This window comes from Schistocerca cancellata, chromosome 12 (genome assembly GCF_023864275.1).
Source record: "Schistocerca cancellata isolate TAMUIC-IGC-003103 chromosome 12, iqSchCanc2.1, whole genome shotgun sequence".
Lineage (NCBI taxonomy): Eukaryota > Metazoa > Arthropoda > Insecta > Orthoptera > Acrididae > Schistocerca > Schistocerca cancellata.
In genome coordinates, this window is record NC_064637.1 from 39,578,374 (window position 1) to 39,604,728 (window position 26,355).

Sequence of the window (26,355 nt, forward strand, 5' to 3'; positions counted from 1 at the left end):
ATGATCCTGTAACGAAGCGCGCTGCTCTCCGTTGGATCTTCCCTATCTCTTCTATCAACCCTATCTGGTACGGATCCCACACTGCTGAGCAGTATTCAAGCAGTGGACGAACAAGCGTACTGTAACCTACTTCCTTTGTTTTCGGATTGCATTTCCTTGGGATCCTTCCAATGAATCTCAGTCTGGCATCTGCTTTACCGACGATCAACTTTATATGATCATTCCATTTTAAATCATTCCTAATGCGTACTCCCAGATAATTTATGGAATTAACTGCCTTCAGTTGCTGACCTGCTGTATTGTAGCTAAATGATAAGGGATCTTTCTTTCTATGTATTCGCAGCACATTACACTTGTCTACATTGAGATTCAGTTGCTATTCCCTGCACCATGCGTCAATTCGCTGCAGATCCTCCTGCATATCAGTACTATTTTCCATTGTTACAACCTCTCGATATACCACAGCATAATCCGCAAAAAGCCTCAGTGAACTTCCGATGTCATCCACCAGGTCATTTATGTATATTGTGAATAGCAACGGTCCCGTTCTCCTCTCCGCTCACCCACTAAGGCTGGGTACCCTATGTTCCACACGGTTGCTCAAGATTTCGGGATTCACTAACTTGGAAATCAGAGACGGAACTGCGTAGGAGGTGCTAAGTGACCTTCACTTTCTTAAAGTCTGTAGTTTAGACACCAAAAAATGTGCGGAGATATTGACCGAGGTATTGCTCAAGGTAAGCCGGCCGCGGTGGCCGTGCGGTTCTGGCGCTGCAGTCCGGAACCGCGGGACTGCTACGGTCGCTGGTTCGAATCCTGCCTCGGGCATTGGTGTGTGTGTGATGTCCTTCGGTTAGTTAGGTTTAAGTAGTTCTAAGTTCTAGGGGACTTATGACCTAAGATGTTGAGTCCCATAGTGCTCAGAGCCATTTGAACCATTGCTGAAGGTATCTGATCAGAAAAGCACACAAACACCGGAACCGCGAAAAATATCGGCCAATATGACGTTACATTCACTCTTCGATGGCTGTGTCTAGAGTGACAGGGTTTTTCCACGCTGCCACGCCCTCTCTGTATTGCTTGTTGCGTGCACACTTTACAGTCGCCGCTCTCAGCTCACCTAACAGGGGAACTTTGCGGCCGCTCGCGTGACGTCACACCACATCCCACTGAGGGCTCTCGGCCGGAGACCGCACGCCAGCGACGCGCACATCGACGGGCCCGCGGCAGCGACAGCCGGTGTAATGTCGCCGTGCAGGGCCCTTCAAAAAACATCGCCCCTGTCGCTACAACGGCATCCATCCCCTCTCTCAACATTTATTTATTCCACCCCCGCACACCACCGCCACCACCCCTTCACATGTGAACCAGCCCCTCCCTCCTCCCCCTCCCGCCAAAAAAAAAAAGAAAACTAGTACAAAAACATGGCACACGGCGCGTGCGGGCGCGGCCGAAAAGTGGCCCGGTGCGCGGGGGCGGGTGCTTCAAACAGCGCCAAAGCGAAAAACAAACGCAAATTTTATTCGTTGACAAGCCCCGGGGGCGGTTGTAGCTGTCTGCGCGCCCGGTGCCCCGACAACACACTTCCTATTACAATAAACACTCATCCAGGCCAGAACCGCGCCGCGATGCGCCGAAATATATAATTTACCTTTTTTTTATTTTCTTTTTTTATTTGCGACCGGTTTTGCCCACCGACAACGCCACAATCGCGGCCCGTATGGCGCCAACGCGATGGCTTCGCGGTCCAGTAAACAGCGGACACGGCTTCGGAACTGCAGGGTCCCCTCGTCCCTCTGCTGTGCCGTCATGTGAAATGTTTCGCGGCGACAGGACTGTCGGTAGGCAACATTTCTCCTTACACACTTGTCGCCACAAAATACGAGGGAGAGTCAAATGAAAACCTTAAATATTTTTTTAAATATTATATATTGTGCAGAAGTGGTACAAAGCTGTATCACTTTTCAACATTATCGCCCCCACGTTCAATGCAAATCCTCCAGCGCTTACAGAGTGCATAAATTCCTTTAGAAAAAATTCTTTCGGTAGTCAGCGCAACCACTCATGCACCGCGTGGCGTACCTCTTCATCAGAACGGAACTTCTTTCCTCCCATTGCGTCTTTGAGTGGTCCAAACGTATGGAAATCTCTTGAGGCAAGGTCTGGTGAGTATGGTGGATGCGGAAGACACTCAAAATGCACGTCTGTGATTGTTGCAACTGTTGTACGGGCAGTGTGAGGCCTTGCATTTTCATGTTGCAAAAGAACACCAGCTGACAGCAATCCACGTCTCTTTGATTTGATTGCAGGCCGCAGATGATTTTTTTTTTAGGAGATCTGTGTATGATGCACTGGTGACAGTGGTCCCTCTTGGCATGTAATGCTCCAAAATGACGCCTTTTTCGCCCCAAAAGAGAGACAGCATAACCTTCCCTGCTGATGGTTCCGTTCGAAACTTTTTTGGTTTTGGTGATGAGGAATGGCGCCATTCCTTGCTCGCTCTCTCCGTTTCCTGTTGGTGGAAGTGAACCCAGGTGTCGTCCCCAGTAACGATTCTTGCGAGGAAGCCATCACCTTCTCATTCAAAGCGCCGAAGAAGTTCTTCACGAGCATCAACACGTCGTTCTCTCAATTCAGGAGTCAGCTGCCGCGGCAGCCATCTTGCAGACACTTTGTGAAACTGGAGCACATCGTGCACAGTGTGGTGTGCTGACCCATGACAAATCTGTAAATACGCTGCAATGTCATTCAGTGTCACTCGGCGGTTTTGCTTCACTATGGCTTCAACTGCTGCAGTGTTGCAACTCGTTGTGCCTGACCTGGACGAGGAGCATCTTCCACTGAAATCACACCATTTTCGAACATCCTACTCCATTTGTAGACTTGCTGCTGTGACAAACACGCATCACCGTACTGAACCTTCATTCGTCGATGAATTTCAATAGGTTTCACACCTTCACTACGCAAAAACCGAATAACAGAACGCTGTTCCTCCCTGGTGCAACTCGCAAGTGGGGCGGCCTTCTTTATACTGATACTACGACGGTATGTGTGCATCTGCACTATGCTGCCATCTACACGCCATTCTGCACGCTGTTCGTAGCACGCTTACCAACTTACTGGATTTGTTATTACAAATTTAAGGTTTTCATTTGACTCACCCTCTTAAAAACGTCAACCACATTTGATCCTGATCGAAAACTTACCGCTGCAGAATAAAGAGGCCACAAGCCACACTTGTTCATGAGTCACGTTGTCAGTTGGCACATCTTCGATAACTAAAGGTTGGAGGCACTTGTACACTCTCTGATCAAAAGTATTACATGTATTGTCAGTAGGGAAGCAGTAAGTGCAGAATCGATCGGTCAGGAAAGCTAAGTGGCCTTGAATTTAGCCTAGTCATTGGTCGTCACCGGTGTACCAAATCCATCAGGTCAGTTACTATCAACATGGACGATTCAGTACGAGGGACACTTAAATCACGTACACGTCAAAGCTTAAGCTGCCCAAGTCCGCTGTTGTGACGCATTGTAAGGTGGAAACGTGAAGGAACAACCACAACTAAGGCAAGTCAGGCAGAACTCGATTCCGGAACTTTGTCCACAAAATTTTTGTATGCTTATACCTTTTACTTATTTTGCAATACTCTCTTCCACAGTTGATACACTGCTCCCAATGGCCGAGTGGCTCTAGGCGCTTCAGTCTGGAACTGCGCTGCGGCTACGGTCCCAGGTTCGAATCCTGCCTCGGGCATGGATGTGTGTGATGTCCTTAGGTTAGATAGGTTTAAGTAGTTCTAAGTTCTAGAGGACTGATGACGATAGATGTTAAGTCCCATAGTGCTCAAAGCCATTTGAACCATTATGCAAAGTCCGAGAGATGGCACCGCTGGCGTAAATCGAGGTCATGTTTAGTTATAAGCATCTTCGGAAAGAACGCACACGAAGTTTCAGCCATATTAGCCTATTTCTTTGTGTTTGGCATTCGTATGAGTCAAGGAAGTCAAGTGATTGTCAAAAAATGGACGAAAAGAATATCCTGTGGTGATTAAACATTACTTTACGAAAGGCAAAACGCCTCAGGAGACTACAGAGTCATTACGATGACTCTGCAACTTCGATTAGAACAGTTAATAAGTGGTTCCAAAATTTTCGGAGTGGCCATATAGGCACAAGTGATGCTGAACGTTCTGGTCACCCTGTGGAGGCTACGACTCCAGAAATCATTGATAAAATCCATGAAATGGTGATGGATGACAGAATAGTTAAGGTGCGTGAGATTTCTAATGCTGTGAGCATCTCCAATGAACGAGTACATAATATTTTACATAAACATTTGGACATGAGAAAGCTATCCGCAAGATGGGTTCCGCGATCGCTCACGCTTGACCAAAAACGGAATTGTGTGAAGTGTTGCAAGGATTGTTTGCAGCTGTTCAGGAAGATTTGGTAGGACTTCAAGCATCGTTTCGTCACTGTGGATGAAACATGGATACATTACTATACTCCTGAGACCAAACAACAATCTAAACAATGCGTTACCAAGGGAGAATCTGCACCAAAAAAGGCCAAGACGATTCCTTCAGCCGGAAAGGTTATGGCGACTGTCTTCTGCGATTCGCAAGGGATAATCTTGATCGACTATCTGGAAAAGGTTAAAACTATGATAGATTCATATTATTCATCGTTATTGGACCGTTTGAAAACCGATCTGCAAGGAAAACGCCGGCGATTGGGCCGCAAGAAAGCCCTTTTCCGTCACGACAATGCACCAGCACACACCTCAACAGTTGTGGTCGCAAAATTATTGGAAATGGGATTCCAACTCGTCAGACATCTCCCCCCCCCCATTCTCCAGACTTGGCTCCCTCGGACTACTATTTGTTCCCCAATTTGAAGAAATGGCTGGCGGGCCAAAGATTTTATTCAAACGAGGAGGTGATTGTAGCAACTAATTGCTATATTGCAGGCTTGGACAATTCCTGTTATTCGGAAAGGATCAACAAATTAGAACAACGTTGGACGAAGTGTATAAGTCTAAAAAGAGACTGTCGAAAAAAAAAAGAGGTGTCCCTCAAACAGGTAACTAGGTTATGCTTATCCATTACGGATATTTTAGAACCGTGGCTGTATATTGAATGTAAATAATTATACAGTACTGCAACCAGTCACCTTTTTTTTATAATGATTGTTTATTCCATATTCCATGAACCGGTTTTCGAACCTTTTCATGTTCATCCTCAGATGGTGTCGGGAGGATCCGGGAAGTTAGATCATTACTGGTAGTAGCATAATGCTGGGTGCTGGTTCTATGGCAGAAAGATGGGTCACACTTTAATGTATCGCCTATAGCTTATGTGTCGATATGGATGTAAATTTAGTTTTTATTTACTGTGACAGTAACAGTATAGCCTATACTGTCGCAGTAAATAAAAACTAAATTTACATCCATATCGACAGATAAGCTATAGTCACGGCGATACACTAAAGTGTGACCCATCTTTCTGCCATAGAACCAGCACCCAGCATTATGCTACTACCAGTAATGATGTAACTTCCTGGATCCTCCCGACACCATCTGAAAATGAACCTGAAAAGGTTCGAAAACCGGTTCATGGAATAAAGACTCATTAGTCAAAAAAAAAAAAATAATAATAATAAGTGACTGGTTGCAGTTCTGTATAACTTATTTACGTAAGTAGATTTTTTAGCACGGACTTTTCAAACGCTCCTCGTAGCATTGATTAACAATTTGTCTCTGCAGGACGAGTTCATGATGAACTATTCCTACAAAGTCAAAGAAAATTATCAGCACGCCTTCCACATTTGACCTGAGCTGGAGTACCTTTCTCGACCCATTGTGAAGATTGAACCCTGGTCTCAACATCACAATCGTAGACCCACTTATCATCACCAGTTACGATTCTCTGAAGGAACACCTCGTCCTCATTTGCACGATCCAAAAGCTCTTCACAGTTCGCGACGCGAAGGTCTTTCTGGTCTCGACCCAAGGGCCGTGGTAGGAACTTGGCAGCAAAACGATGCATTCCACGATGCTGTGTCAGGATGTCATGTCACGATCCAACTGAAATGTTGCGTTCTTCTGCAATCTCTCTGACACTCAGCCTTCGATCGTCACGCACAACTTCGTTGACGTTCCTAACATGGGCGTCGGCGTTCTGAATGAGGCTCATCTTTAAATTTCCGTCCGGCCATTTTTAAAGCGTTTGAAACATTCGTAACACCGAGTATGACTGAAGCACTCGTCACATTAGGCTTTCTGCATGAATTGGTGCTCCTCTGTAAAGGTTTTTTGGAGTTTCACGTAAACTTTAATGCAGACACTTCTCTAAAACTGCCATCTCGAAAGTCGCAATCCGTGTGGGGTCAGGGAATTTCAAATGGCTCTGAGCACTATGGGACTTAACGTCTGAGCTCATCAGTGCCCTAGACTTAGAACTACTTAAAGCTAACTAACCTAAGGACATCACACACATCCATGCCCGAGCCAGGATCCGAATCTGCGACCGTAGCGTTCGCGCGGTTCCAGACTGAAGCGCCTAGAACCGCTCGGTCACACCGGGCGGCCTCAGGGATTTTCACCTGCTTCGAGATGGCTGGGTGTTTGTGTTGTCATCATAATTTCACCATCATTCATGAAAATGGCGAGATTGGATTGAGGAAAGATTGGGAATTTGTACGGGAACGGATCCGCGCAATTGAGCGCACCACAAGCCAAACATCATCAATATCACCGTCATCGAAATTCGCAAACTATGCGACACAATATTCTACTCAGTACAGCACTGAACAACTACTAACAGACATACAACAGTGAAACTTTCGGCAGTTACACACTAAGCACAGGCCAACCACATTTTGCTCCAGCACATCATTGGCGCGAAATTACGAATCTTCCCGAATTTTTTGAACAGTCCTCATGTGCTGACGGACAACTCTGTTGACTGTAGCTTATCTCCTGTATGAAAGTGAAACGTATATGTTTTCCCTCCTTTTTCGCGCATCTTCTGCTCTACCTGTGACACAATGACGGAGTGCCATTTTGCATGGGATGGCAAAGCTGAAGGAATCTTGACTTTAGCTTATCTCCTGTATGTAATAGTAGTCTTGGTGTTTTCACTGCTTGCCTTGCACCTTGGTTCACATGGCTCTGAGCACTATGGGACTCAACTTCTGAGGTCATTAGTCCCCTAGAACTTAGAACTACTTAAACCTAACTAACCTAAGGACATCACACACATCCATGCCCGAGGCAGTATTCGAACCTGCGACTGTAGCGGTCTCGCGGTTCTAGACTGCAGCGCCTAGAACCGCACGGCCACTTCGGCCGGCGCCTTGCACCTGTTCCATAGTACTTTGCCACGCCCGTGGAGTGCTGACGCACTGCCACCTTTTGTAGTGGCAGCGGAGCTGGAAGTATCTTGACCGTAGCTTATCTCCTGTATGTACACGTAATGTTTTTGTTTCCCCTGCTTGCCTCGCACCTGTTCCCCACTGCTGTGCTGACACGACGCCTCCTTTGCCTGTGCAGTGGAGCTGGAGGAGGCGCGGTCGCCGGCGGCGGCTGACGTCGCGGCGCCCGTGTCCGCCTCCGCGGCGCCGACGCCGGGCGCAGACTCGCCGTCCCCCGCCCCCGAGCCGGAGCACCTCGCGCCCGACGCCTCCGCCTCCGCAACGGTGCCTTCTTCTACGTCCTCGTGTTCCGCCTCCGACGAAGAGCGGGGGCGGAGCAGCGACGGAGGCGGCGGCGGCCCCGTCCAGACAGACCCCGCCCTCTGCGCCGCCTCCGACGATAGCCCCCCGGCGGTGGCCGCCACGCTGGGCCTTCAGGGACTGCTCAGGTGAGGACGTCATACCCCTCCGGCCTCATATATCAAGTACTAGCTGAACCCAGGCAAGCTGTCATCTGGCTCAGTCTGCTTAAATGTAAAAGAGAGAAAATAGGAAGCACACGTTTGTAATCTGTATGGAAACTGGGTATAGGTCCTAATCTCCTTCTCTCCCCTGTCTCTGTCCATCTCCCTTCTCTGTCCGTCTTCTCCTCCTTCCCGTTCTTTCTATCTATCACCTCCTCCCACTTTCTCTGTCCACAAACCTCTCTCTCCATCTCCTTCCGCCTCCTCTCTCTGTCCAGCTCCTCCTTCCCATTTTCTCTGTCTATTTCCTCTCACTCTTCCGTCCATTTCCTTTTCCTCCCTCTGTTTGACCCTGAGCCTTTTTATGATGTTATTGGATTTCCAGATTCTGAACATAAGCCAATAAACTATTAATAAAACTTTGCTGATTTCAAACAACGTTTCAAATATATATTAAGAAATATGTAGTCTACGTGTGTCTAAATGATTATTAAAGTACCCAGCAGAAATATAATTTTGAGATTTTTGGTAACAATATTTTGTCATTGTTTATAACATATATGACTTTATACAGGGGGAGTCAGGAGGAAAGGTACATGCTTTGAGGGGTGATAGTACACTACTGGCCATTAAAATTGCTACACCAAGAAGAAATGCACATGATAAACGGGTATTCATTGGATAAATATATTATACTAGAACTGACTTGTGATTACATTTTCACGCAGTTTGGGTGCATAGATCCTAAGAAAACAGTACCAAGAACAACCACCTCTTCCCATAATAACGGCCTTGATACGCCTGGGCATTGAGTTAAACAGAGCTTGGATGGCGTGTACAGGTACAGCTGCCCATGCAGCTTCAACACGATACCACAGTTCACCAAGAGTAGTGACTGGCTTATTGTAACGAGCCAGTTGCTCAGTCACCGTTGACCAGACGTTGTCAGTTGGTGAGAGATCTGGAGAATGTGCTGGCCAGGGCAGCAGTCGAATATTTTCTGTATCCAGAAAAGCCCGTTCGGGACATGCAACATGCGGTCGTGCATTATCCTGCTGAAATGTAGGGTTTCGCAGGGATCGAATGAAGGGTACATCCACGGGTCGTAACACGTCTGACATGTAACGTCCACTGTTGAAAGTGCCGTCAATGCGAACAAGACGTGTAACCAGTGCCACCCCATACCATCACGCCAGGTGATACGCCAGTATGGCGATGACGAATACACGCATTCAATGTGCGTTCCCCGCATTGTCACCAAACACGGATGCGACCAACACGATGCTGTAAACAGAACCTGGATTCATCCGAAAAAATGACGTTTTGCCAATCGTGCACCCAGGTTCGTCGTCGAGTACACCATTGCAGCCGCTCTTGTCTGTGATGCAGCGTCAAGGGTAACCGCAGCCACGGTCTCCGAGCTGATATCCATGCTGCTGCAAACGTCGTCGTAGTTCAGATGGTTGTCGTCTTGCAAACGTCCCCATCTGTTGACTCAGGGATCGAAACGTGGCTGCACGATCCGTTACAGCCATGCGAATAAATGCCTGTCATCACGACTGCTAGTGATACGAGGCCGTTGGGATCCACACGGCGTTCCGTATTACCCTCCTTAACCCAACGATTCCATATTCTGCTAACAGTCGTTGGATCACGACCAACGCGAGCACCAATGTCGCGATACGATTAACCACAATCGCTATAGGCTACAATCCGACCTTTATCAAAGTCGGAAACGTGATGGTACGCATTTCTCCTCCTTACACGAGGCATCACAACAACGTTTCACCAGGCAACGCCGGTCAACTGCTGTTTGTGTATGAGAAATCAGTTGGAAACTTTCCTCACTTCAGCACATTGTAGGTGTCGCCACCGGTGCCAACCTTTTGTGAATGTTCTGAAAAGCTAATCATTCGCATATCACAGCATTATCTTCCAGTCGGTTAAACTTCGCGTCTGTAGCACGTCATCTTCGTGGTGTAGCAATTTTAATGGCCAGTAGTGTATATCCAAATGTTTTATATTTTTATGTGACATGTTTCACACACACGAGAATCGTCTCATTTTTGGAACGAAAACGGAATCTAATCTAATCTTGCGGTTTATACTAAAGTAACGCAGTCACAACAGGCTAGACGAACCTTTGCTGTTGCTGTGCAGGGTCCGCGCACTCGTGGCAGCGGCGGCCATCGCCGCGTCGCCCGACCCGCCGGGCGCGGGGGCGGTGACCCCCGAGAGCGGGGGCGGCTCGGGGCCGGCCTCCTCCGCCTCCGCGTCCGCCGCCGCCGCCGCGGTGGCCGCCGCCGGCTGCTGGGGCGGCGAGGAGCGCGCGCGCATCGCCGAGTACCTGCAGCGCGCCGACACCGCCGTCATCTTCCCCGAGCCGGTGCCCGAGCCGGGTGCCGAACCCGAGACCGCGGCCGCCCGCGCCGACGCCGAGAGCGCTACCGGTGAGTACCGCACTCTCTGCCCGCCCGCCTGCTCGCTTGCTTTCTTAACTAGCCGCAGCGTTATCACTAGCTGCCAGGAGCAGCAGCGGTGCATAGGACTACAGTGCAGAACTAAAAACTCAGGTTTTTCGAAACCCGTGTCTACCTCTGTAAAGGCGCAAAAGTTGTACGATGTTACAGCGCAGAGCTCATAAGTTCATGTGAGGTGTAAGAAGCGGTAATGACGTCACATTGGCACCACATTCACGAGAATTCTGCCCGACGCAGCCATGGATGTGTCACATGATGAAAAGATCGTCACACCCTTTCTTATTCACAACACCCCCATTCTTTTGATGCGTATGTAATGAAGGTCGGAATTGCCACCCCCAGCGTTGAAATCACACGGGTTTCTTATGGACGGCCAAGGAAAATCTTTCAGCCAAGCCGTCGCTCAGAATCGGTACCAGAAGCTCTCGAGGGGTGGCATAAAGGGGATATTCCTTTACACGTATTCGCAGTTAAAAACGGCTGTTTGTAGTAGGATGTGCGACAGAACGACGTGTTTAACAATTTTTCAGACTGCCGATGCCCCCGCACTATTCAACCCTTGTCTAAGGACAAGGTGTGGTTGCAACTCCCATGAATGATATGTGACCCCTTTCGAGTGCAGTGCGACTGTAGTTTCTGCTCAGGTGTACAAAGAGGAGCCATTAGGGACTGTTAAAAAACGTTCCACAAAATCTGAACGTGCTCCAATGCAGCAAAGGCTATTAATGCTTTTTTAGTCATCCTGTTTCTTACCCTTCCCTGGAGTGATCACCAGGGGGACAAAACACTGGTAAGTATGTGAATAAAACGACAAGGATTCCTGTAATATCCTCGAGTTTGGAAACACCATCGAGATCACCTATGCACCTTAGCTGAGAACATTAAAAATGTATCTATACAGAGACTACGGACGTTTCAGCCTCTAGGCGCCTGTGGGTAGGCTAACCCTGGACACACTTCCACTGCATCGCCTACTTGCAGGTGTGCTGTCCTGGAGGGGCAGTAGAGGGGTTGCCTGCCCACAGTCACCTAGAGATCGAAGAGATGATAGTTTCTGTACATGTACCTATACATCGCAATTTGGGAAAATAATGGACTTTGAAAAAGTGAGCTTTCAATTATGTTGTACAATGTAGTTCCAAAACCACTAGCAATTAACAATACAGCTTACCACTCCAGCCTTCTTCAGTTAGCCAAGTCGACACTAGAAGTTAAAGCCATCAAGTCACCACTAGAACTGAACTTTACCACGTCTCTTGAGACTTTGGTAATTCTTTCTGTGTGGTAATATTGCCTGACTACACTGTGGGCCTGATTACACTGTGAATTGAAAACGCGAAATTTCATCTTTTGTAAAATAAAAAAAAAAAGTAAACTGCATCGTAAGACTCGCAGAAGTGCAAGATATGGAAAGTCGGTTTGTGATTGATTTAGAAACAGATTTCCTTGGCAACCAATAAAAATACAGCTGTCAACATAAATATTCACTGACAGTGGTGTCTAGGATAAAGAGATAATAATGTCAGACTCTTTGTAATGTTCACCAGAATCTGGTTCTTTATTGTCTCCAAACATATAATAGTGACTTGATTAGCCGTAACAAATATTCGCGTCTTGTTACTATAATGGTTCAAGAGAGAATGATGATTTTTTCGTCTACCTCTAGCAAATGGGAGTCAGAGAGTAGAAGCATATGCGACAGCACGGATTTAAATTAGTACCAAGCATACACTGCTACATGGGAGGCATCGCAAAGCATTGATTTTAATAGTGTTTTATTCAATCTCAAAAGTATCAGGGAAGTGAGAGAGAATGCTGGGCAGGCGTCACGTTCTGCTAGGCCAGCATTTCTTAGCGAGCGCCAGCCAACAACAGGCGGCGGGGTCCGACCCACCTCTCTGTCCACTGTTGCTATTACTTTTCAGCACTTGCTTTTATTAAGCTTCTCTCTCAAACTTCTTCCTGTTGTAAGCTGCTTTTTTACCTTTCTAAACTTAGTATTTACTATTGGTGCAATATTCTAATTACCTCTGATCTGTGATTTTCTCAGACACTATTTGGCGCGCAACGTAGCCTGAGAGTACCGTTAGAAGTACTTAAAAAATGTCGTGTGACTAGGGCCTCCTGTAAGGTAGGCCGTTCGCCGGGTGCAAGTTTTTCGATTTGACACCACTTCGGTGACTTGCACGTCGATGGGGATGAAATCACGATGATTAGGACAACACAACACCCAGTTCCTGAGCGGAGAAAATCTCCGACCCAGCCAGGAATCGAATCCGGACCCTTAGGACTGACATTCTGTCGCGCTGACCACTCAGCTACCGGGGGCGGACTCGATGTACTTCATACTCGCAGAAACCCACCGGTGCCAATGTTCCGGTTTTGACGGCGGTCATTTCAGAGAATCTGTGGTGTCTTTCAGTCTGCAAATGACACACCCAGCCGACTTGCCTACCACAAAAAACCTTACACACCAATTGCCTAGTTTCTTCAGCGAATTATTATTGTAAACGAGCCAGGTGGCGCCGTGGTTAGCACATTGTACTCGCATTCGGGAGGACGACGGTTCAATCCCGCGACCGGCCATGCTGATATAGGTTTCGCATGATTACCCTAAATCGCTTCAGGCAAATGCCGGGATGTTTCGTTTGAAGGGGCACGGTCCATTTTCTTCGCCATCCTTGACACATCGCGAGTTTGTGCTCCGTCTCTAATAACCTCACTGTCGACCAGGTGTTGGACACCAACCTCCTCCTCCTCCTCCTCTTCCTCCTCATCCTCCTCCTCGAATGCCCCTTCTCGAGCACGGGGTCCCGGGTTCGATACCCGGTGGGGTCAGGGATTTTCACCTGCCTCGAGATGACCGGGTGTTAGTGTTGTCCTGATCATTTCATCATCATTCATGAAAGTGGCAAGATTGGACTGAACAAAGTTTGGGAATTTGTACTAGCGCTTATAACTGCGCAGTTGAGCGTCCCACAAACCAAACGTCATCATCATCATCATCATCATCATCATCATCATCATCCACGAAACCGCCGTATTGAACATCACTACCGTATCTGGTCTTGACCCTTGAGGAAGATCGCATTGTCATTCCTCCACACACATTCAGACGCATCACTGAACGTGTCTCTAAGCCGTCACAAAGGCCAAGCGTACACATGTCCCATATTAATGTTCAAATGTATCAAATAGCTCTCAGTACTATGGGACCTAACTTCTGAGGTCATCAGTCCCCTAGAACTTAGAACTACTTGAACCTAACTAACCTAAGGACATCACAAACATCAATGCCCGAGGCAGTATTCGAACCTGAGACCGTAGCGGTCGCGCTGTTCTAGACTGTAGCGCCTAGAACCGCTCGGCCACGCTGGCCGGCCCATATTAATGTCCACTAACAAGTGTCGACATACTTCTGATCAGATACTGGTTGTTGGAGTAATTATCTGCAACCCATGGACGTGGTCTACACTCAGCTCGTCCATCCAATTTCTCATGTCGAATCATATTTTCTGGGATGAGTTGGGGGATGGTAGACCTTACATCAGTAATAACAGTCCCTGCCTTACTGTACATTGTCTCGATTCGTAATCCTGACGTTTCTGCTCCGCTGTCTGATTGCCGCAGTAAGACAGCCACCGGAGCGGTGATACGTCACATGACCGCCGGCACAGACCAATGGCGACGCTTCTAAGCGGAATGCCCCCCGCAGTGGAATGAGTCTCTCCTCGCTAGCAGAGGCAATTATTTCTGTTTATCGCTCCATTTACGGCAGCGGCGGCCGCGCTGTGACTGCCGAATCCCTTAGCCTGCGCTGGAAGAAGGGCTCAAGGGCGGGACCGCCCAGCCACACACAGCGTGTCAGGAGGGAAGAAAAGAGCGAGACGCCGGGCCTCTTAATTGAAAGCAATTAGTGCGGCCGATATATAAACGTCCCGGCAGCCACAGTGTTCGGAGCAAAGAGGCCGCATCAATCCGCGCCGGGCCGTCCTTCTTTCCCCGGCCGCGTCACCGCCGTAACAGACAAGCCGAACCCTTCCTCCCTCCCTTGCTCTATCGCGTCCCCAACTAGTGCCTTATAAAGTCTTGAGGCCAGGGCAGGAGAAAAAAAAATGGAAAGAAAGACGCCAGTGCGACGGCGAAATACCGAAATAAAAACCGGAGCGTGGGCCTCCTTATAATTGGGGGGCTGCGAGTCGCCCTCCCTTAATGGGTCCCTCGTCTTGTTAACAGCGGTAACAAACCGACCGGCGGCGCGCCCCATCCCACCCCCGCCCGCCCCCTCACAGGGCAGTTTATTTTTATTTGGGAGACACTCTCCGCTGCTGCGGACTCCCTGAATGCCTCCTTTATTTACGCCCGAGCTTGACTCCCTCATCTGTCGCGGCTTTGGAAATTGCCCGATTGCTTTATTTTATTTTATTTTTTCTCTTCTTCGTTTCTCCCCGTGGCGCTTGATTCCACCTTATTGTTTCCCCCCACACGGCTCCTCCCGCCGCGACCAATCGCGGAGCAGCCAGACAGCGGCGCCCTAGATCACTGTACCATCCTCCACACTTACGTCTTTCTAATCTACCAAGCCTGCCTACACGGAACCATTCCACTTGAAAGGTCTCTGTTGGATTCATTTCATGTTGATTTCTTAAATCTGTTGTCATTTACGGCATGCACTCCACTTCTAAATTTGCTGTGGGGTTTCTGACTCTATCTGGGAGGAGACTGAGCAGTGGAACGCGTTACTTTTACACATAAACAGGAACGATCTGTCACACTACTACACCTTAAAACACAGTTAATATGCAATTCATGTCACACAGTCTCATACGGAACCTACATCCGCTTTCTTTCATATACTGTATATGATAAGATACTGTCATCCCCCTTCCCTTCTGTGTGAAAGGATGAATTACCAAATGTATTTCTAGTTGCATGCTTGATGGTAGCAGACAAGCCTGTCTGCTAGAGAACAGTAGGACCAACGTCGGAACAGGTAGCAACGCTTTCTAAAAGCAAAGAGGTTTCTATTCTTAGTATGGTCCTGTCCATCCCTTGTGATGTTGGTATAGAAAGCTGCCTCTCTGGTCACTTCCGTTTGTATCTGTGAAGCACCCTAAGCTTACACACTACTTAACCTAAATTATCCCAAGGACAAACACACACACACACACACACACACACACACACACACACACACAGACACACACCCATGCCCGAGGAAGGACTCGAACCTCCGCCGGGCCCAACCGCACAGTCCATGACTGCAGCGCCCTAGACCGCTCGGCTAATCCCGCGCGGCTCTGCACGAACACACCTCTGAATATGTGGACTGCCGCCAGCGCCACTGTGCGACGACCACAGGTGAAATGCACCGCATGCTCATACCCCGAGGTGATTTAAACCCTCAATCCGCCCACCAGAGCGCTGTTTCACCATGTATCGGCTTTATCCTTAATTTATGAGCATGAGTGTAGTTTTATTCGTAACTGGAAACGAATCGACGCTTTCCATCGACACTGGCTGTCGCATGAAACACTTCGTGCGCAGTATTAACTTGGGCTGACTCCAGCTACAAGTGGGCAAAAGAAAAATTATAAATACATGCCGAAATAAAAACAGAAAATTGGGCTGACGACTCTTACGACAAGCGAAATACCCTGAGTCTTGAAGAAAATGCAATAATTACAGTTTCAAAGAAGGCAGGTGTAAATATAATACAACCAACCCTGTAACTATCGAAGAATGAACATCTGCAAAATGTGAGAGGAATGCAGTCAGAATAAGTCAGACGACGCTTGGGGAACAAACAGTTTAATAAATAGTGACAAGAACTATTTACAAAAGAATTCAAGGACTGATAGAAGCCGACATCAAGGAAGATCAGTTACGGTTGCGTAGAAATTTAGGAACACGCCAGGCAATACTTAGGCTGTGGATTATCTTAGGATATAGGCTGAAGAAAGCCAAACTATGTTTATACTTGTTTGCATTTAGAAAAAGCTTTTCACAATGTTGATTGGAATACCCTCTTGGAAGTTCTGAAGTCAGCAACGATAAAATACAGTGGGTGACAGGCTATAGACGGCTTGTACAGAAACAAACACCCGTTATATGTGTCGAAGGACATAAAACCGAAGTGGTAGTTGAGAGGAAGTGAGACAGACATATAGTCCAATGTCATTCAGTCTGTAAATAAGGCAAGCAGTGCAGGAGGTCAAATCTGGAGAGGAAATTAAACTTCGAGGAGAAGAAAAAGAGACTCTCAGGTTTCCCAGTGACATTGCAGCTCTGTCAGAGACAGCAAATGATTTGAAAGAGCAGTTGAACGGAATCTCTTTACAGCTGATATTCCATTTGACGACTGCTGTCACTATATTTCAGTGCAGTAGAAATGGCACATTCATCTGTATTCATTTGCGCTCATTCAATTTGCAATTGATTTCGTTGTTACATGAGATCGTCATCAGACATCTGAATAAAAAATGATTCAAATGGCTCTCAGCACTACGGGACTCAACATCTGAGGTCATCAGTCCCCTAGACGTAGAACTACTAAAGGGGCTCCGGAACGCCCTATACTTGCAATGTTAAAATAACGCTTATAAATTACATCTTTCCTCACAAAGTATTTGAGGTAGGAAGTTGAACTTTTTACAGATTATTTATTGAAATATGGGCTACAACTTAACACAGGGATTTTACAAAATTTTAGTTCAGTTATTAAAGATGATTTTTTTTCAATTGTAATGAAAATTCACAACATTTTCTTGCAATTTTTTATTTATATATTCACAAATATACAGTTTTTTAGAAAAAGGCTGTCTTAAATTATGCAGAAGGTATTGTGTAACATTTACTGAAAGTCTGAAACAAATATGTTTGGAAGATCCTTAAAAAACATGTAATTAGTATGAGAAAATAAAAGTTTTGGGAATCGAGCGACAATGATTGGATTAACTTTTTAGTGCATTCCAGGTCCATAGGATGGATTATCTTCATCCTCTGCAAACTCCTCCTCCAGCTTCCTCTTGTTCCTCCTCCTGTTTACTCTTGCTTGTATTTCTAGACTCTTTACAGCCCTGTCTGCAGCCCGAAGGTGTTCCTTGTCTAAAGCAAGCATTGCTCGTACCATGTTAGAACCTATCTTCATTCCCATATTTCTAAATACCTTGCACCTTACAATGTTGCCATCATTGAAAGTCGCAACAGCGACTTCACTTTTACTCATTATTATACTTCAACAAAACAGAGACTCAAGAAACAGAATTAATTAGGAATATTTTCGACATAACGACAGAGTAAATAAACATGAAACAATCGACAATCACACCAGCGATATATATTGAACCATCACAGGTTAGCCACAACACATACTTTATCTCACATCACTAAAAAGTACCTGATGAACACGGACGTTAATAATAACACCATTTGACAGCAGTTTAACAACGCCACAGTGGGTCACGCCCATGTAGAACACATTTCAAAAAAAAATTTAAAAGTAGTTGTAGTCTTCGGAATTGAATAAATTATATATCTATTAAAAGGTAATAGTCTGCAGATTCAGAAAACGCAAAAAAGTAAAAATTGAACTTTTCATGATTTTGAGCCTTTCCGGAGCCCCTTAAACCTAACTAACCTAAGGACATCACACACATCCATACCCAGGGCAGGATTCGAACCTGCGACCGTAGGAGGCGCGCGGTACCTGATTGAAGCGCCTAGAACCGCTCGGCCACAGCGGCCGGCAGACGTCTGGATAGAGTAAATATTTCTTCGCGGAGCTGAGAAAAGTCAAGGGATACCTCCAAATACCTTGTCGGGCCTCCTTTTTCCCGACGTAGTTCAGCAACTCGACGTGGCATATATTCAACAAGTCGTTGGGTGTCCCTGTAGAAATGCTGAGCCACGCTGACTCTATAGCCGTCCATAATTGCGGAAGTGTGCCGGTGCAGGATTTTGCGCATGAACCGACCTTTAGATTGTGTCCCATTTATGTCCGATGGGTTCATGTCGGGCTATCTGGGTGGTCAAAGTGTTCGCTCAAATTGTCCAGATTCTCCTCCAAACCAGTAGGCGACAAGTATGGCCCGGTGACATGGCACATTGTCATGGATAAAAATTCCACCGTTGTTTGGGAACACGAACTCCTTGAATGATTGCAGATGGTCCCTGAGCAGTCGAACTCAACCATTTCCAGTCAATGACAGGTTCACGCCTTATTCGATGAAACTAAAACAATGTAGCTCCATGCGAACAGCAAAGCGTTACAACCATAACAATAGGGAAGAGCAGTGTGTAGTGGCTGTACTGTATCACATTTATAATTATTTCACCAATGTCAGACAGCCAGCGTCATACATGCATTAAGAGATAGAACGCTTGGACAAAAACATCGAAACACAAAAAATCCAACACATTAACATGCCTAATACGGCGCACCAAACCCGTCGGCATTCAAAACAGCTTCCAGTCGTTTTGGAATGGATAAATGCAGGTCGTACATACCGCGCGAGGTAGCCGCACTGTCTTGGGCACCTTGCCATGGTTCGCGCGGGTCCCCCCCCCCCCTCCACTGGTCGGAGTTTCGAGTCCTCACTCGGGCATGGGCCTGTGTGTGTGTGTGTGTGTGTGTGTGTGTGTGTTTGTGTGTGTGTGTGTGTGTCTCGTCCTTAGCGTGAGTTAGTTCAAGTTCGGTTGTTCGGTTTACAATGGAACCTTATACCTTTCTGTTATTCCTTTATTCCTTCTGCAACATAGTGTCACAATCTGGTAGCGTTCAAGCCGATGGATTGCGATCACGCACCCTCCTATCCCAAGTAGACTAGAAAGGCTCCATAATATTGACAGCTGGTGATTCTGGTGGTCAGCGGGGATGCGAGAAGTCATCCTTGTACTCAAAAAAGCAGTCTTTGGCAAACATGATCCCTGTCAATATGGAACACATCACCAACATTTGGGAAAAATATCAGGTGGACCTGATCAACCAAAATGGGCTCATAATCCTTTGCAGTAAATTCAACGTTGCAGAGTAACCATGGCCTCACGGAATACCACGATATGCCTGTCCAAGTAATGACTGAAATCCAGCCATGTTTTGCTCTTTGGGTACAAACTCGTCCATAGGTTAGAAAGCCACTGTGGCCGAGCGGTTCTAGGCGCTTCAGTCTGGAACCACGCGGCTGCTACGGTCGCAGGTTCGAATCCTGCCTCGGGCATGGGTGTGTGTGACGTGCTTAGGATAGTTAGGTTGTTTGGTTGGTTGGTTGGGGGAAGGAGACCAGACAGCGAGGTCATCGGTCTCATCGGATTAAGGAAGGACGGGGAAGGAAGTCAGCCGTGCCCTTTCAAAGGAACCATCCCGGCATTTGCTGGAGTGATATAGGGAAATCACAGAACACAGAATACCTAAATCATGATGGCCGGACCCGGGATTGAACCGTCGTCCTCCCGAATGCGAGTCCAGTGTCTAAGCACTGCGCCACCCCGCTCGGTCTTAGGTTAGTTAGGTTTCAGAAGTTCTACATCTAGGCCACTGATAACCTGAGACGTTAAGTCCTATAGTGCTTAGAGCCATTTTTTGAAGTTAGAAAAAGTATGAAACAAGACTCATCTGACTAAATGATTTTTTTTTTCAGCTGCTCTGTAGTCAAGGTTCTGTAGTTTTGGCTTCATGTTTACTGTTACAACCGTTTGTGTCATTAGTGAGCTTCTTTGGAATTACGGTTCGCCCTGCAGTTCAACGCTTATAGAGCCCCTCGCGTGTTGTTTTGGTTCTGACACAGTTCGCGAGTGCGAGATTCGTACCTGCAGTGACTTTTGCAGCTATCATCTTCCAACTTTTCGTCACAATCATCTTCAGTCACCGCTCCTCACGATCACTCAAACCTATTTTCACCAGTGTTACGACCTAGCATATGATGATTTTCCGCCTTCCCTGTATGCAGTATAAATCTTCGGATTGGTGCCTCCTGAAACACGAAACACTGCGGCTCCCTAGTTACTCAAGAATCCAGCATATCAGCACCAACAATTTACTCACGTTTGAATTCACGTAACTCCGAGATAATGCTCTCACAACTAGAGATGGGCAAAACTGTTCTTTTCAGAGATTGGATCAGAACTGTTCACTCCCTGAAATGAATTAGCTCTTTTTCATGACTCACCACTCATTTACAATAGAAAATAAGTGGAAGGCACATTGCCCTTTAAACTTGGTTTATTCCAGTACTATAGCTGTATTTTGATCTTATTTGATCCTATTTTGAAGTAACACAGATAATGAGTAAGAATTTTGTATTGTTTATTGAAATTTCCACGATATTACAAAGGTTTTGATTATTGATTTATTTTGCACTGTCGTGGTTTTTTGGGTGATCGGAAAATGTTGTAACTTGAGATTTACATTAACAATATATTTGGCAATAATGTATTAAAATTTCATTAACCACGTACAAATACATCGCAAGCCATATATTTTTAAAGTTAACGTTTCCTTCCGGAGACGCCTAAAATCGCAAAATCCGTACCAGAATAAGAAAAAAAAATATAAATTTGACTGTAAAACGAAAGTGCTGCATATAGCCTTACGCAGAATAAAACAAGGAAAATATTGGTGTATCACATTTTGCGATATGTTTATCGGTTCGCTCATAATTGAAGTGTAAATTCGAGTGTCCATAATAAAAATCCTATAGTAAGAGGAGTCGTCAGGAACCTAATCTGATCACTTTAAACAAATAAAAATAAAATAAAAACAGATGATGTATACATAACATAATAATGTAATATACATAGCGGTATTACTACGAAGAACAATATCCAGTAGAGACGAACTCCGATGCAGAAGCACTGAGTCGAGCAGGTCGAGCCGCAAGCTGTATTACTGCGTGAGCTAAGACCGCAGAGACCAGAGTGACACCTGAGTTGCTTTGCTCAATGCTCTGGCTACAGTCGAGAACGGTGGGGTGAGCGTTGAGCGGGCGAGTTCCGAGGGTGGGGGGAGCGGTGAACGGCCACCAGTCACCCACTCCGAGACAAATCGTCCGTTCCCTTGCGAGCAGGTTGTTGCAAGTAGTTCCTATGTTATCCGCTAGGTGGCAGCTTTCCTGTTGCTCGCATCAACTGCCCAGAGGGCAGGACGTGCGACTGAAACGATCGCCGACAGAGTGCGATGCGAAGTTAAGCTGCGCCAGACACTGCACGCGGCAGACGACGCACAGAGACGGCACAGCATATGTGAAACACAAAATCCAATGGGGCACTGCACAATGCAGGCAGCCAAGGTAGAAGCAGGGCAGAGGCCGGCGCTGGCTGTGTTGTGTGGCGTGCACAGTGCTGTGACCAGCAGAGGCGCTGCTGATATGCTCCGTCTCTCTCTCTCTCTCTCTCTCTGCCGTGGGAAATGTTTGGAGCTACCGTTCTTTTTTTCTGAATCACTGATTGTTCACTCCTTTGAAAGATTCAACTCTATGAATCAGTTCAGGAGCGGATCCCCCATCTCTACTCACAAGTCCACAGAACACTGTTCTGACAACCAGTGACACACGCAACGTATTGTTGACGTTGCACAGCTGCCGTTCCTGGTCAAATAGAACAACGCAACCTGCAGGCTTGGCTACCATCTGCTTCTGTGTTCAAACATGCAGTTATCGCTTGCTTGTTGTTGTTCGACCCATGTAAGAGAAGTGAAGGTAGGCAGTATGATTACAAAAGGAGAGATTCTGTAAAGTTTGGAAGGTAGGAGGCGAGGTACTGGCGGAAGTAAATCTGTGAGAACGGGGCGTGAGTCGTGCTCGGGTAGCTCAGTTGGTAGAGCACTTGCCTGCTCAAGGCAAAGGTCCCGAGTTCCAGTCTCGGTCCGGCACACAGTTTTAACCTGCCAGGAAGTTTCATATCAGCGCACACTCCGCTGCAGAGTGAAAATCTCATTCTAGTATGATTACATGTCATAAACTGAAGAGCAGAAGTGCCACAACACGACGTGGCATGGATTCGGCTAATGTCTGAAGTAGTGGTGGAGGGAAGTGACGCCGTGAATCCAGTAGGGGTGTCCGTAAATCCGTTAAATGTATGGGGGATGTAGATCTCTTCTGAACTGCACGTTGCAATGGATCCCTGATATGCTCAATAATGTTCATTTCTGTGGAGTTTGGTGTTGAGGGGAAGTGTTTAAACTCCGAAGAGTGTTCCTGGAGGTACACTCTAGCGTTACTGATCGTGTGGGGTGTCGGACTGTCCTGCTAGAATTGCACAAGTCCGTCGGAATTCACTGAGGACATGAAAGGAAGCAGGAATTAGACCTGTCAGAGTCGCATCTAGACGTGTCTGGGGTCCAATACCACTCCAACTGTACAAGCACCGCAGCATTAAAGAGAGTTCATCAGCTTGAACAGTCCCCTCCTGACATGCACAGTCCATGGATTCATGAGGTTGTCTACATACCCGTATACATCCATCCGCTCGATACAGTTTGAAACGAGACTCGCCGAACCAGGCATCTAGTTTCCAGTCACCAAAAGTCCAATGTGCGTGTTGATGGACAAATGGTTCAAATGGCTCTATGGGACTTAACATCTGTGGTCACCAGTCCCCTAGAAGGTAGAACTACTTAAACCTAACTAACCTAAGGACATCACACACATCCGTCCCGAGGCAGAATTCGAACCTGCGACCGTAGCGGTCGCGCGGTTCCAAACTGAAGCGCCTAGAACCGCTCGGCCACTCCGGCTGGCGTTGACGGTCACAGACGTCGTACAAAGCTTTGTGTCGTGCTGTTATCAACGGTACACAAGTTGGCGTTGGCTTCGAAAACCCATATTGACGATGTTCCGTTGAATGGTTCGCACGCTGACACTTGTTGATGCCCCAGCATTGACATCTGCAGCAGTTTGCGGAAGGTTTCCACTTCTATCACCTTGAGCGATTCTCATCAGTCGTCGTTCGTCCCGTTGTTGCAGGACCTTTTTCCAGCCGCAGCAATGTCCGTGACTTCATGTTTTACCGGATTCCTGATATTTACGGTACACTCGTGAAATGGTCGTCTGGAAAAATGGCTACCTGAGCGATGCTGCATCCCATCGCTCGTGCGCTTACTATAAGGCTAGGCGCGCACTGGCGATTTTCCGTCGCGCGATTTATTTGTCGCAAGAATGAAACACAGTGGCTTGAATAGGAGCGCGCGCACATGCGACAAAAAAGTAGCGGCGATTTAAAAGACGCAACCGGCCCTATTTCATGCGCGACGCGATTGTCGCAGGTGTGGAATGATTCACAGGCACTGGCATGGGCCCGCGCGCACTAGCGACGCGATTTGTGTCAGTCGCTGTCGCTCTGTGTTGCAGACACACAAGTTCAGTGCGCCAGCAGCATGTCTGATAACGGGATTTGCACTACGGATGACATTGTAAGTTGTGATGTCGATTCAGAAAGACTAATTGCAGAAGTAGAAAAGCGACCAGCTCTCTGCAACAGGAAATTAAAAGAATACAGTGATCGCACTTTGAAAGAGAAACTATGGGGAGAAGTATGCTGCAGCCTAATTCGGAACTGGACTGAACTGCCTGGACCAGAAAAGACTAACAAAGGTATTTCATGGTTCACTTATTTTATTCATTCATGTAGATATCACAGTTACAACAATTTAAATTTTTTTCATATTGCCAAGATACTGATCATTGTGGAGTCACAAAGTAGTTTGCAAAATAATCCCTTATCTGCATACCACATGCATCAGCTCTTATTCCTACAGGCTCACTAGTCTTTGACTTACAATCGGATGCTCCCATTAACGACATTTGCGCTGTTTTCTCGCTCTTCTTCGCAGTAAAAGCGCCACCAAACAAGCTGTTTCGATGAAATCCATGCTGGTACTGAGAGTAGTTGCGATTTTCCTGCCGCTGTGTGTGCACCACAATGTACTTCCGCGACAGCGATCGTTAAGTCGCGCCGAGTGAAAAGTCGCCTGTGCGCGCCTAGCCTGACACCACGTTCAGACTCACTTAAATCTTGACAACCTGCCACTGTAGCAGCAATAACCGATCTAACAGCTGCGCCAGACACTTGTTGTCTTATATAGGCGTTGCCGACCGCAGCGCCGTGTTCTTCATGTTTGCATATCTCTGTATTTGGATACGCATACCTCTATCAAAGCCGGCCGAGGTGGCCGTGCGGTTCTGGCGCTGCAGTCAGGAACCGCGGGACTGCTACGGTCGCAGGTTCGAATCGTGCCTCGGGCATGGGTGTGTGTGATGTCCTTAGGTTAGTTAGGTTTAAGTAGTTCTAAGTTCTAGGGGACTTACGACCTAAGATGTTGAGTCCCATAGTGCTCAGAGCCATTTTTGAACCTCTATCAAATGTTGAAATGTGTGTGAAATCTTATGGGACTTAACTGCTAAGGTCATCAATCCCTAAGCTTACACACTACGTAACCTAAATTCTCCTAAGGAGGGAGGAGCCCAAGGGAGGACTTGAACCTGCGCCGGGACCAGACGCACAGTCCATGACTGCAGCGCCTGAGACCGCTCAGCTAATCCCGCGCCATACCTCTATCAATTTCTTTGCATTTTAAGTGTAGTATAGTTCACTAGGATGCAAAAACATGAAACATCCTGTCAGATTAAAACTGTGTGCCCGACCGAGACTCGAACTCTGGACCTTTGCCTTCGCGGGCAAGTGCTCTACCATCTGAGCTACCGAAGCACGACTCACGCCCGGTCCCCACAGCTTTACTTCTGCCAGTATCTCGTCTCCTACCTTCCAAACTTTACAGAATCTCTCCTGCGGAACTTAAGCACTCCTGAAAGAAAGGATATTGCGGAGACATGCCTTAACCACAGCCTGGGGGATGTTTCCAGAATGAGATTTTCACTCTGCAGGCGATTGTGCGCTGATATGAAACTTCCTGGCAGATGCCCAGGAAAGGCAAAGGTCCCGAGTTTGAGTCTCGGGCGGGCACACAGTTTTAATCTGCCAGGAATTTTCACATCAGCGCAGAGTAAAAATCTCATTCTGCATTACGCAAAACCATGTTCGGCTACATCGACTTTGACGCGAAGTGTGCCGGCTGGTGTGGCCGTGCGGTTAAAGGCGCTGCAGTCTGGAACCGCGTGACCGCTACGGTCGCAGGTTCGAATCCTGCCTCGGGCATGGATGTGTGTGATGTCTTAGGTTAGCTAGGTTTAATTAGTTCTAAGTTCTAGGCGACTGATGACCTCAGAAGTTAAGTCGCATAGTGCTCAGAGCCATTTCACGCGAAGTGTGCTCCGATACGGACACTTAAGAGTTACAATCGATGTGCGTAGAGAGAGATAGGTATTATTCAGGTACAGCAGTCGGTGAGCAAGTGCTGGACGGCTCCTAACGCCCACTTGCTGCACACACTGGAGCACGCAGAGCACGCACGTGCCCCGCGCCGGCAGACAGCGCTGCGGGGCGCGTTGGGATGCGCGGCGACGCCCGGCGTCGTCCGTCACGGCGGCGCCATCGCTCAGCGACGCTCCTGAGGACGCGGGCCGCGCCCCGGCGCCCGCCGCCGCGACCACGCTTTGCTTTTAAGGCGCCCTCCGCCCCCCGCCCCCCGCCACCGCTAAGCCGCGGGCTGGCACGCCGCCCCACGCCTCCTCACTCTCACCTTTGACATCTCGCAGCGCCACCGCCGGTTAACTTCGCAGCCGCGGGATCAAGAGCGGCGCGCCGCCTCACACAGCCAAACAAGCACTGTACATCTCCACCGCTCCGGCGGGGCGCTAGGGAGAGTTTGCGAGCAAAGCCGCTTGCTTCCATCGGACTGCACCCACTGCGGCTGCTACACTACGCCGATGTTGGATAGGAAGTTACTCTGAAAAAAAAAAAAAAAAAAGAAAACACCACACGGGAACAGCTGCTAACAAGGGAACACTCTAACATTCTCAGGTGTAAATAAATTATTTCGATCAATCAAATCAAGAATGTACAGGGATCAAACTAATACAATGCGCAATTTTTCGCTTTTGCCCAGTT

At 47.4% G+C, this 26,355-nt stretch overlaps 1 protein-coding gene across 1 annotated transcript; it reads left to right on the plus strand.

The window, feature by feature from the left end:
- The first annotated feature begins 1,424 nt into the window (after nt 1–1,424).
- Nucleotides 1,425–25,911, plus strand: LOC126109427 (nematocyst expressed protein 3-like). The gene is made up of 4 exons (XM_049914461.1): nt 1,425–1,611; nt 7,552–7,861; nt 10,037–10,150; nt 25,776–25,911. Exons 1-4 carry the CDS (start codon nt 1,425–1,427, stop codon nt 25,909–25,911), a joined length of 747 nt encoding a protein of 248 aa, XP_049770418.1.
- Nucleotides 25,912–26,355: the final 444 nt, after the last annotated feature.

Excerpts from the sequence above, each read along its gene's own strand:
- LOC126109427 (XM_049914461.1), top strand. The coding sequence starts at position 1,425 with ATGGCACACGGCGCGTGCGGGCGCGGCCGAAAAGTGGCCCGGTGCGCG. Across the intron at positions 1,612-7,551 it reads TACAATAAACACTCATCCAG|TGGAGCTGGAGGAGGCGCGG; the intron begins GCCAGAACCGCG and ends TTGCCTGTGCAG. Across the intron at positions 7,862-10,036 it reads GGCCTTCAGGGACTGCTCAG|GGTCCGCGCACTCGTGGCAG; the intron begins GTGAGGACGTCA and ends GTTGCTGTGCAG.